We start from the raw sequence: 12569 nt of genomic DNA, 5'->3' as shown, positions 1-12569 counted from the left end.
TCAGGAAAAGGGGTGACGTCATTGAAGAGAAGCCACCGTGGAAGGACAAGGGAGAGCAGAGGCAAGGGCCGAAGTCCGTCTTTCCCTGGTATCATAGGTACTGATGGAGGTTGGGAAGTGTGTGCGGATCTTGGATCATGTGTGTGGATGCACATGCATCATGGTAGACAGGACGTTTATGTGCACGCATATAGATATGCATTCTGTGGGCTGACAAATGATAGCCACAAGGTGATTGCAGGTGAACTTTTTCAGTGCAAGGAAATGCTGCCATCTGCCCTTTCCCAACTCGGCTAATGAAAGCCCATCATGAGAAGAGTGAAGGGTAAATGTCAGACAGTGAGTCACAGAGCTCCTGAAAAGGTTAAGGTGAAAGCAAAGCCGAGCCTGAGCAGTGATAATAGGTAAACTTAATTTCTTCCGAATAAAAAAAATGCTCTTTTTGTTGATAGGAAAGTCTATTTTCCTGGATAATAATTACTAGAACCCAAATGGGGGACGAGGAAGTTGAAGATTCTCTTCCCAAATGTCAGCACCAGCTTCCGCACAGGAGCGAGGGGAAATGAAATGATGTCCTGCGCTCTCCTGGAGGCCGGGTCCGTCCCCCCTTCAGCTGGTGTGCTGTAGTATCGGCAGACGGTGCTAGAAGCCTGGGGGCATTGGAAATAGGAATCTGGCTCTTCGCTCAGTTTAAGCAGTGGAGCTGTGTGTGAGAGGAGTGAGCTCAAAGCCAGACTCCATCCCGATTACAGGCGCTGGCCAGCCAGGTGCCTTCCGTGATGCTGCTGCCTTGCTCATTGCCGTGGCCACTCCAGGGCTGCCACGCTTCGTGTCCAGCCGGTCCGTCGGGAAAACCAGGGCGTGTTTCCTGGGGTTGTCGTAGGCAACGCGTGCATGCCCACATCGTCTTGGCACGCAGCAGCCTGGATGGGCATTGCATTTGGTATGCGGCTGGGTTTTACCAACGCTGGGTGCCAAGACTGTCACGGGACACGTGGGAATGGACTTTCTTGCCTGGCTAACTTCTCAATGAGCAACAGCCACACATACAAAATGACAACATAGATTTTACCGGGGATAAAAAGGTTTTCAATTCCTGTTTCATCTTTAACACAAAATAAGAGACTTGCCCTGAACCCTCCTTCACGGAGTCTAAAGCCCCATCTCTGGCATGCCCAGCGTCCTCTGGTGAGAGGTTGAGCCTTCTCAGTTAGGCTGCTGCAACAATCCCTTGGAGAACACCCACAAAAGCCAACTCTTCTCCTACACACTGGGGAGCGGAGTAAACCAACCAAAAGGAGCCTGGGCGTGTGTGCAAATTCTCACCCCTCAACAGCCAGGTATGAGAATATCTATGGGTGCCCTCAGAAAGTGCTCAAAATACATCCTTTCAATTCACCCTCATAATCCCAGAGGGGGGCCGTTGGCACGTCTCTAAAGGTTCTTATTCAGACAATATTTTTTGAGTAACAATAAAAAACTATAACAGAGCTTTTGAGTATTCACAGTAGCTACAAAAGTTACAGGAAAAGCATTCTGTGTACATATATGCACACATACACACAATCAGACCATCTGTGTTTGCAAGGGTCAGTGGGGAAAATAGTTTTTCGCATGAAGTTCAGTGCCATCAAAGAGATGAATAAGAACACGTAAGCTGTTCTGTCTGCCTGTTTCTTTGAGGATAGAGCAGGTGACGATCGCACCGCATTATTTAAAGATAAGACGACTGCCCTCCCCCTCCCCCGCTTCAAAGCTGGGGTCACCAAGATCAGGTTCTCTAGTCACCTGAGACCCATTCTCAAGCCAGAACAGCCTCGTCCCCACAGTTACCCCCAAGAAAGCAGTCTTAAAAAAACAAGCACCAAACCACTAGACAAAAAAAACTTCTTTTATGATCTGCAATCTTTACCTCAATGATGAAACAATCAGCAAAGCTACAACACCATGATCCCGTGGACCGTGATCCCTCGGACCGTGATCCCGTGGGCTGCGATCCCACGGACTGTGATCCCGTGGACCGTGATCCTGCGGGCCACGAACCCAGAGCATCATCTCACTTTTTCTATCATTGGCACTTAACAAAAATATATCAGAAAACAATATGGCTTCAAGTGGACAAATACAGATTTCTAAGGAAGGATCTGGATTATCTTTTGCTGCTTTCCTCTTGATGTGGTTCCAAGGATAATTTCTCCCCTAGTTTCCTTATGAGTTCTGCTAGGTCCTCTGTGTTCTGGGACTTTTCTTCAAGGAGCTCGTAGCGGAGGCTGGAGATGTCCTGCTTGATTTCCTTCAGTTCCCCTGGGGGAAGCAAGGGCGGAGAGGGGTCAGCCGCTCTCGAGGGGCTGGCCTCTGTCCCCATGTCCTTTCCCAGCAAGTAGCTGCCCAGGGGAGCATGTGGCTACTTCCCTAGACAGACCACAGCAAGTTCTGACGCTGCCCCAGGACGCAGCTGGAGAGGCCAGGGGAGGGCTGTAACCCCAGCCACCCTCCCGACCCCTCACCTTCATCCACCCCTCCCGACCCCTCACCTTCATCCACCCCTCCCGACCCCTCACCTTCATCCACCCCTCCCGACCCCTCACCTTCATTCACTTCGTCGCTCTCCTTGTCCACCTGCGCCTGCAGCACATATCTTTTGATGAGCCGCTTCATTACTTTCTAGACAGAGGAAGGAGACGCTCGGCTCAGAGCTGGGCCGGGGAAGCCCTCTCCTCAACCTCACTCCTGGGCTGCCCCGCGTGGGCCAGTGCTTGGGAGTGAAGATATCCAAGGGGAGCAGGTGAGGACAACAGCACCACCCCACTCCACTTTGGGTGGCCGCCATCTTCTCTGGGCTAAGGACTTCACCTCCGCAGAGAAAACGTCCTGCACCCAAGTCCTGGCATCCACGCCAGCGTTCCTCTTAAAGCGCTAGAGACGCACAGAGCAGCCCTGCTGCGGGACAGGTGCGAGCCAAGTGCCAGGCCCACCGGAAGAGAACGAGGCCAAGTGGTCTCGGACGGCCCCACACGCGGCCTCACCAAGACCCAGGGCCAGCTTTGATGTCATGCTCGCTGTGAATTCTGGAATACCACTTTCAGCATCTAGATGCAGGTACATAGCCACTTAGATTTCTCTCCATGAACACCTACCTATGTTATCTGTCTAACTATATATAATACAGACATCTAGCAGAATATTCATAGCAAGCAGAAATACCTGAATGGTGAGGTCTGAAGTGAATGTTACTCGCTTATGATCTAAGGTCAGCCTTTTGTGGTGAGCATCTCCCAAGGCTTTCTCTAAGTTGTTTACTTACCTATTCAGTACTTAAGACATGCCTGGCATGTTGCTCTGGATAAATATTTGCTGTGGGAATATGTCATTGTCAAGCTGAGAAACATATCCTATCTCATTTCCATTTCGTTACATGGTTTATCTACACATGGCCGGTAACTGGCCCTCCTGCCCTCAAATGGATACGCACCTGATACCTTCCTGGAGGGCTATTGAGACTATTTAAGTGCAAGTCTTCCGAGCTCCTTATACTGGGTTGTGTATCGTGCGCAAGCTGCAATTCGAAAAGATTTAGAAATTGTTGTTGGTCCCAAGTAATGTCTGCGATCATTGGTTCCATGCATAGCCACAGGCAATCTCGTATATGTGAGTAATCTTATCTACCTGTACAGGGCCATTATCCTTCACTTGCTTGAGGTTCTGCCTCCAAACAGCCCTCCCGTCCCTCCACGCCCCTCCCCCCCCCCGCCCGGCCCGTGGCCAGCAGAGGCTGTGGAGACCTCACACTGTGGCTGTTCACCCCATTGCCATGAGACGCTGTAGCCTCAATAAGACAACCACTGGCAATGGTGCCGTTCTTACATCACCAACAACAGCCACACCTGCCATGGGATCCCGAAGACAAACCCGGGAAGGGCTGGGGGGCCGGACTTGGTACGGAGGAAGCACGGGGCGTCCTTTGCATTGGGGGATCCACAGCGTGGTCCATCCCGCCAGCCTTGTCAATGGTATTACGTGACAGAAGCCCACCTGACAGATCTCAACAGAGAACCGTGCCGCGCATTGCCCAGCTGGGGACTTCCTCTACTAATGTCTGTCCAGGAGTGGGGGAGAGATCTCTAAGGCTGTCTCCACAGGCTGCCCTAGCTCACGGGGCAGGTCAGAGGGAGCAGACGCGCTGAGGAGACGCAGTGAGAGCCGCGATGGGCGTCCCCGTGTCCACGCGCTCGCAGGGCGTAGGACTGGGCGCCGGGAATTCAAGGGAGAACCAGAAATAGCTGCGGTGAAATAACTAAGTGAAACGAGGTAAGAGATGGCAAGACTGAAAAGAACTGGGAAAACAACGTCAGTTTGAAATTAGTGAGGCCCCTCTCTCCCGTCCACCCCCGGCAAACACACCAGGGAAGCCTCCCCGCTTCATGCTTTGTGCACAACACAGGGCTCTCCATTCATTTGCTCTTTCCCCAAGTGCACCTTCCTGCCTGTGGCCCAGCGTGTGTGTGTGTGTGTGAACTCAAGGCCCGGCGTGGGTGTGAGCTCAAGGCCTGGCGTGGGTGTGAGCTCAGGCCCTGCGTGGGTGTGAGCTCAAGGCCTGGCGTGGGTGTGAGCTCAAGGCCTGGCGTGGGTGTGAGCTCAAGGCCTGGCGTGGGTGTGAGCTCAAGGCCTGGCGTGGGTGTGAGCTCAAGGCAGGGCGTGGGTGTGAGCTCAAGGCCTGGCGTGGGTGTGAGCTCAAGGCAGGGCGTGGGTGTGAGCTCAAGGCCCTGCGTGGGTGTGAGCTCAAGGCAGGGCATGGGTGTGAGCTCAAGGCCCTGCGTGGGTGTGAGCTCAAGGCCCTGTGTGGGTGTGAGCTCAAGGCAGGGCGTGAGTGTGAGCTCAAGGCAGGGCGTGGGTGTGAGCTCAAGGCAGGGCGTGGGTGTGAGCTCAAGGCAGGGCGTGGGTGTGAGCTCAAGGCAGGGCGTGGGTGTGAGCTCAGGCCTGGCGTGGGTGTCAGCTCAGGCCCTGCGTGGGTGTGAGCTCAAGGCCTGGTGTGGGTGTGAGCTCAAGGCCCGGCGTGGGTGTGAGCTCAGGCCCTGCGTGGGTGTGAGCTCAAGGCCTGGCGTGGGTGTGAGCTCAAGGCCTGGCGTGGGTGTGAGCTCAGGCCCTGCGTGGGTGTGAGCTCAAGGCAGGGCGTGGGTGTGAGCTCAAGGCCTGGCGTGGGTGTGAGCTCAAGGCATGGCGTGGGTGTGAGCTCAAGGCCTGGCGTGGGTGTGAGCTCAAGGCAGGGCGTGGGCATGAGCTCAAGGCCCTGCGTGGGCGTGAGCTCAAGGCCCTGCGTGGGCGTGAGCTCAAGGCCTGGCGTGGGTGTGAGCTCAAGGCAGGGCGTGGGTGTGAGCTCAAGGCCTGGCGTGCGTGTGAGCTCTAGGAACAGTTAGGCCTCCGAGTCTTGTCCTCGCCGGCCCAGCTGAGACGCGGGCATTGTGTTCCCTTCCGGCCGCCCCTCCTCGCTGCCGAGCCACACGCGGGCATTGTGTTCCCTTCCGGCCGCCCCTCCTCGCTGCCGAGCCACACGCGTGCTGTCGGCGCGCTGCAGGCTGCGGCAAGCAGGGCCCGTGGCGTGTGCCCTGGAGCAGGGCTGGAAGAGGATGGAGGCCTGTAGGCACTTCTTGACCAGTGACAGTCACTTGCTTTGCGGGCGCTCCGCGATGCCAGGCACGCACGCCTGGGTTCGAGCCCAGGTTCACATACAATAGACACGCGCTGGGCTTCCCCAGCCACGCACCCTCAGCCTCCGGAGCTGGAAACCCGTGCCGCGCACTGCAGCACCGACAGCTCCTCACCACCCATGCCGCGGCCAAACCACCCCAAAGCCATGGCCCGGGACCGGAGGAGGGGCAAAGTCACCTCTGATTGGGAGCCACTAAGATGGCTAACCAGTCTACGGCCATACCACCCTGAACGCGCACGCTCTCGCCTAATACAGCTGATGACTCAGGACGAAGCGTCTGTGACCAGCTCTAAGTGTGAAACGTTAGATTTGAATGTAAGTATGACATGCGGTTTTAATTTCTATTGATGTCTATTATTAATTCTATTTCTATTAGTTTCTTCTAACACACCATACAAATCCAACAAATACTTATGGAAAAATTGGGAAATGCAGCGCAGGTGTAAGGAGGGCCTGTCGCCACTGGGTGGCAGCAAGTCCTCGTCTTCATTTCCATGCACAGCAGCTCAGCTTCAAACTGGAAAAGTGCTCTGGGGCTGTTCTTGGAGAGCCCAGCACTAGGCTGGGAGCAGGGCGTGCACCGCCGGTGGTGTGGACGCAGGACTCATGGAGGCAGAGAGCACTGGGCGCCAGCTTCCTCCGGTGAATCCACCCTGAGCCTCCCAGTGCTGCTCTCCCTCTGGCCCTAAAGTCCCACAAGCCAGCTCTGTCCAGCTCTGAACGAAGCAGGAGCTTCTCTTATACTTTCCTATTTTCTGCGTGCTCTATAGCTTTTTCATTTTCTAACCCGTTTGCCACGAGCCTGGGCTGATTGTAAGTTCAGAGTGGGAAACATGGCTGTGTGCCGTTCACAGAACGTCCGAGTGTGCGTCTTCTGTCGGCTCTCTCACGTTGCGGGTGGAAGTCTCTTGTTCCGATCAGAAGCCGGGAACGGAGCCGTGCACCAGGCAGCTGCAGCCGTGTCCAACGCATGGTCCGTGGGGAAGCGAAGGTGTGCGCAGTCGTGTTGTACGGGGCTTGAAAACCTGCTTTACAAGTCAACCTGACTCTGGGCCTACCATTTGTCTGAGATGGGACTTCAGGCTGGTAGTCTTCCTCCCGTGGGCCCAGGCTCCTCAAGCAGAGACCAGAGACTAGATCACCTCCTCCACAGCCAGCGTGTGGACCCCAGAGAAGAGGCCCCTAGACACCGCTGGCACGTGGTGCTGGGACACTGCCAACAGCTCTTTTCCCCTAAGTACCAGGCCCTGGGTGGACTGCACGGCTGGTTTAATCTAGTCAGTACAGTGCAGACATAGAGGCAGCTGGCTGACCTGCTCTTTGCAAAGAAGCGATGCTTTTGTTATAGCAGACATTTTGCCAATCATGAATGGAAGGTGACTAGATAAGGAGAGATGCCTCTTTGGATTGTTCTATAAAACATCCATTTCTTTGCCATAAAATGGTAGCTTTTGTACAAGTGTACTTTTCTTTAAGAAATGAGTTGTCTAAGGCAGAGTGGTGAAGGCCTTGAAGCAGAGCATCAGTACTCCAAGGCAAGTCTACATAATATATATATATGTACATATCTATACATATGTACATATACATACATACATATATACATATATATGCATACATACAGACACATGAGTATACATAGAACCAATTGTCTATGTGTACCTACCTCAATTTATTGTGGCTATTCTGCATACTTGAGTTTTATAGAGAATTACTAATAATTTTTTTTTTCTGGTCCTGGGCCTGGAACTCAAGGCCCAGGTGCTGTCTCTAAGCTTCTCTGGGCTCAAGGCTAGCGCTCTACCACTTGAGCCACAGCGCCACTTCTGGCTTTTTGTAAGTAGTTCATTGGAGAGAAGAGTCTCGTGGACTTTTTCTGCCTGGACTGGCTTTGAACATCGCTCTCAGCCTCCTGAGTAGCTAAGGTGACAGGCAGAAGGCACCAGCGCCCAGCTGGGTTACTAATGTTTTTGAGACTAATACTTCATAACCTCTTAATTAGAAGAGACCACGGTGCAGCATGCTGCCGATGATATCACGATTCTCAAAGGGAGACACAAGCACCGCAGACCTAAGAGCTCCATCCCCTCCCCACCCGTGTGCGCGCTCTTCTTAGATGTGATTATTCAAATGCGAATAACATGTACTCTGTTGTCACAGCTTCTCCTACCTTGCGAAGCTGTTGTTAATGGTGTGCTGCTAGCGCAGGGGCTGAGCCGGCAGAGCCGGGTTTAATATAAGCCCCTCCCTCACTACAGTCATCCTGGAAACGTCAGTGTCCATCACCCGTCCTGGTTCTGACGGGAGGTGTGCGGCCGTCCGTCACCCGTCCTGGTTCTGACGGGAGGTGTGCGGCCGTCCGTCACCCGTCCTGGTTCTGACGGGAGGTGTGTGGCCGTCCGTCACCCCGTCCTGGTTCTGACGGGAGGTGTGTGGTCCTCGTTGAACCTCACACACGCAGACGCCAGCCAAGTTTCTCAAAGTTCATCACACTTTGTTAAATTGGTTGGATAAACGTTTGGAGAAGTTAACCGTATTCTTTTGTGAGCGTTCCCCGTCCTTGTCCATCCGTCCATCTGCAATGACCCCAGGACCCCCTCGGAGTCCCGCCCTCCTCCCACCTTCCTCCGTTGGTGAGCTCTTCTTGGCATGGAAATTCCAGAATAATTTCACTGCGCCAAGGTAACTGTAGAAAACTCCATCTGCTACATGTGCCTGGCTAGGTATTTCATCGCAATTAGTTCAGGCTGCCTTCGAGTCTCCAGAACCGAGTGAGGCTTTTCTCAGGCCTAAGTCCATAGCTGGAACATGGGGGGGGGGAGGGGAAGGGGGTTGAGAGTGCTCCTGCCAGAGAGAGAGAGAGACAGGGGGAGGGAGAAGGAAAAGAGGGTGGGAAAGAGGAGAAATAAAGGAGAAATCAGAAGAGAAAGAAGAGTGGAGACAAGAGGGAAGAGTAAACAGGAAGCAGAGTGAGGAGAGGAGGCGAGAACAAGAAGGGGGGGCTGGGAAGGTGGCTCAGTGGTAGAGCGCTTGCCTTGCATGCCTGAGGCCTTGGGTTCGATTCCTCAGCACCACATAAGCAAAAAGAAAAAAAGCCGGAAGTGGCGCTGTGGCTCAAGTGGTAGAGCGCTAGCCTTGAGCTGAAGAGCTGAGGGACAGCGCCCAGGCCCAGAGTTCAGGCCCCATGACCCAACACCCCCCCCAAAAAAAAAGAAGGGGAGAGAAGAGGAAGAGATGAGAGGGACAGACGAGAGAAGGAGATGCGAAGAGCGGTAGCAGAGGAGAAAGAAAGAGAGAGAGAGAGAGAGAGAAGGGACAGAAGAGGGGGTGGCAGAGAAAAAAGGAGAGCCAGAGAGAGGAAAGAGGCTGAGAAAGATGGGGGGATGAGAAAGAAACGGAGAGGGAGGAGAGAGGAAGAGGGGAGGAGAGAATGAGAGGTAGAGGAGAGAGGAAAGAGAGAAGAGAAGCAATAAGAGAGAGAGGAGGGAAACGAGGAATGAGAAGGAGGTAAGGGAGATAGGGAGAGGAGGGAGAGGCGGGGGGGGGGGAGAGGGGGAAGAGGAGGGAGATGGGAGAGGGGGGAGAGGGGGGAGATGGGAGAGGGGGGAGATCTGGGGAGAGGAAGGAGAGGAAAGGGGGAGAGGAGGGAGAGGTGGGGGAGAGGAAGGAGAGGAAAGGGGGAGAGGAGGGAGGGGGGAGAAGCGGGGGAGAGGCAGGGGAGAGAGGGAGAGGCGAAAGAGAGAGGGGGAGGCGGGGGAGAGGGGGAGAGGCAAGGGAGGAGAGTGGAGAGGGCAAAAAGAGAAGGGAGAGGAGTAAGAGGGAGCAAGTGGGAAAGAGAGAAATGGGAATGGAGAGGGAGGAGAGGGAGGGAGAGAGAGAAACGGAGGACAGAAAGAGAGAAATGAGAGACGCAAAAACGAGAGAGGAGGGGAGGGAGGGGGGGAATGGAGGGCGTGGAGAGACCGCCCGTGTGTAATCTGTGCACAATCCAGATCTACTCACACGTAATCATCCATCACCATTTCTCTTTCTTCCACTAATTCGTTCACTTCAAGTTACTTTTTTTCCAGATACATCCACTTAACGTGTTTGAGCTAGACTCGTGTTCGGTTGCGTTCTTTCTTGGGACTGTTCCTGGCCGGGCGGGTCTGACTGCTCGGCCCTCCCAACCGCGGGGCTGTGTGCGAGTCTGTCCTTCCTGCACCGGGCCCTCGGGCTGTGTGCCTGGAAGTCAGCTTGACCGCTGCCACGCTCTGCAAATGGCAGGGGGTCTGCCGGGCACGGGGTCTGCGGGGCACGCGATGCGTCCTGGTGACAGCCTCGGCACAGTGGTGCCATCGGCACGACGTCCTGGTGACAGCCTCGGCACAGTGGTGCCATCACACAGCGTCCTGGTGACAGCCTCGGCACGGTGCCATCGGCACAGTGTCCTGGTGACAGCCTCGGCACGGTGCCATCGGCACAGTGTCCTGGTGACAGCCTCGGCACGGTGCCATCGGCACAGTGCCCTGTCTGCTCACCGTCACCAGACCCGCCCAGACTGCTCTGTGAACCTCTGGATAGAAATATTTTAGGGTGGAGAGGCACAAACTCTGCCCTGTATTTTCTTCCTTGTTTTTCCAGACCTTAAAAATGAAAAAAAAAAAAAAACCCACCCTCAAGAAAATGCTCCTTAACTGATTTTGAGCCAAACCAGGCTGAAGACCAAATACGGGCCGAAGGCTCACTGACTGTGCCCAGCAGCCCAGAACCCCAAACCGCACTTGGCTGTGTTACTTGCAAATGACATCGCACTCACCTGCTGTCCCAAAGGGCGCCGGAAACAAGTGTGGCTCAGAGTTCCCTCGCGGCTGGCTGTCTCTGAGAGCCACGGTTTTGCTTAGGCCGTTGCAACGTGGGTTACTACCTGGCACCGAGTGGAATTCCTGTCTGACACACCGCTCCTGTACTTCTTCTCTAACTTCTTTAACTGTCATTTGTCTCTGACTTCCAGTTGTAGCCTACTCTGTGCTGCACTAAGCAAGGAAGCAAATAACTCATCTCCAAAGATTCTCCTTCTTCAAATTAGGGAGTTATGCCCGCAGGACCAGCCACAAGCGCCACTAAATTCCAGCAGTGCCCGGTCAGCAGCCTCTTCTCTCCATGTCCTCCTGGGATTCCAGGTGAGCCACCACCCCACGCTCTGACAGCCTGCACTGGCCAGGTGTGTTCCCCTAATCTACAGACGCTTTGAGTCGTCCCTGGGTCCAAGAGAAATTCCTCGCTCCACCCCCACCCCCACCTCACCCTCCCCCCCCCTCCAAGGACCTAGAAACCAGCACCACTAAAAAACGTATGCGGAACACATGCACACACGTGCATGCGCGCGCGCACGCGCACACACACACACACACACACACACACACACACACACACACTCACATCTTGCTAATTTTATGTAGGTTATTTCGACCTCCCAATAAGATTTAAGAAAGTTGTTAGAATTCTCTAACTGTCTCTTGCCTATTTCTCGAAGGCAGCCCTGACCGGGGTGAGGCTTTGTTCCCCCAAATCTCATCTCACCTGTTTCTGGTCAAGTGACAATTTTGAAAGATCTTCATGACTTCCCAGAATTCCAAGTTTCTTTTCTTCTTTACTCTTTTAAAGACAGCAAAATGAGTACAATTACAGCGCCAAATCCACTTTTCATTCTGCAGTCTATAAAGCCATCTGGTGCAACTCCCCAACAGGTATTTTGTCTAAGATGGAGACTGCCCTCACTACCTGACACTTGCTTTTGGTCACTGGCTGGTGCTCTACCACCTGATCCACACTCCCAACCCCCCACCTCCTTTTTGAGTTCTTCCTTTGGTAAGTGCTTAAACATTTCCTCTCCTCAGACCTGCACTCTTCATTATGTGATGGGAAACGGCTTCCTCGGGACTGGCAGAATGCCGTGGACATCTGTAGTGAAAGCTAGCCAACCTAGACCTTACAATCGGCCTGAGCGCTGGTGTGCCGGCAGCATGGGCATGCGCACCCTGCCCAGCTTCCTCTGCCAATTCATCTGACTCCGTTATGTTGTGGTCATCATTTCCTCCTGCACTAATACGGTGGAGGAATCCAGGACAAGAACGTTCTAGAACTCCAGAGGGGATCAGCTGGTGCCCCCAGACCATTCCTTCCCCAGCTATGGGCTGAAAACGCTCAGCTCCCACATCGTATGTGAGCAACCGAGTTCAGAACTTTTCAACGTAGATGTGAGGTCCTGCCAGCTGTAAGGAACCGTGACACTTCACGTTGCTCTATAAGCCACTGGGAAAGCGACTGTCACCAGAACAGCAAAGGTGGACCCTGCAGCGTGGGAAGGGGGGAGGCCCGGTTAGCACCTGCCGTGCCCGGCACGTCATTGCTGGGATGTTGTGTGAACTCAGGTAGAAAGCGTCCAGCGGCTCACACTAGGAGGCCTGTGCTGGACCAAGCGGCTGGGCGGGGATGGGTGAGCCCTGCGTGGGGGACAGTGATCTGGACTACGTGACCAGGCCCGGCCCGTCACACACCGTGCCTGCCTGCTCGGGTGAGGGCGTTCAAGCTCCCCGTTACCTCGTTCATCTCCGCGTCCTCCCGGAAGCCTTTTCTGTGCCCCACAAACAGCTTCGAGACCCACTTCTTCAACTTGACTAGGAGATAGAAGAGGGACTTGGGGCTGGGCACCAGGTTGAACGGGACCGGCAGCGTCCTGCCCTCCTCGAAGTAGGAGAACCAGAGCTTGGCCCTGGCGAACTTCCACTCCACGTCGGCATCGTCCTGTGCACAACACACAGCCGCTCAGAAAGGGGGTATGGGGGTGCGTGCCCAGCCCCCCTGGGGTGCGCTGACCACC

General features: G+C 54.4%; 1 protein-coding gene across 6 annotated transcripts in view; it reads right to left on the bottom strand.

Moving 5' to 3' along the window:
• Positions 1–1870: 1870 nt before the first annotated feature.
• The window catches only part of Trpc6 (transient receptor potential cation channel subfamily C member 6), a 51933-nt gene continuing 41234 nt past the window's right edge, over positions 1871–12569 (bottom strand). For 3 of the 6 annotated variants that reach the window (XM_070018357.1, XM_070018354.1, XM_070018358.1), the window contains 5 exons: positions 12290–12493; positions 11270–11344; positions 3473–3556; positions 2589–2664; positions 1871–2304 (listed from right to left, as the gene is read on the bottom strand). In XM_070018357.1, coding sequence (XP_069874458.1) covers positions 2150–2304; positions 2589–2664; positions 3473–3556; positions 11270–11344; positions 12290–12493 — 594 coding nt within the window. In that variant the 3' untranslated portion in view covers positions 1871–2149. Of the gene's footprint in view, positions 2305–2588; positions 2665–3472; positions 3557–9908; positions 10333–10505; positions 10614–11269; positions 11345–12289; positions 12494–12569 lie in introns of those variants that run through there. The other 3 variants (XM_070018356.1, XR_011371091.1, XM_070018355.1) reach the window with 3 other exon arrangements.

Source organism: Dipodomys merriami, unplaced genomic scaffold (genome assembly GCF_024711535.1).
Source record: "Dipodomys merriami isolate MVZ:Mamm:240054 unplaced genomic scaffold, mDipMer1.0.p SCAF_129, whole genome shotgun sequence".
NCBI classification, from domain to species: domain Eukaryota; kingdom Metazoa; phylum Chordata; class Mammalia; order Rodentia; family Heteromyidae; genus Dipodomys; species Dipodomys merriami.
This window is presented reverse-complemented; position numbering and strand designations above follow the sequence as displayed.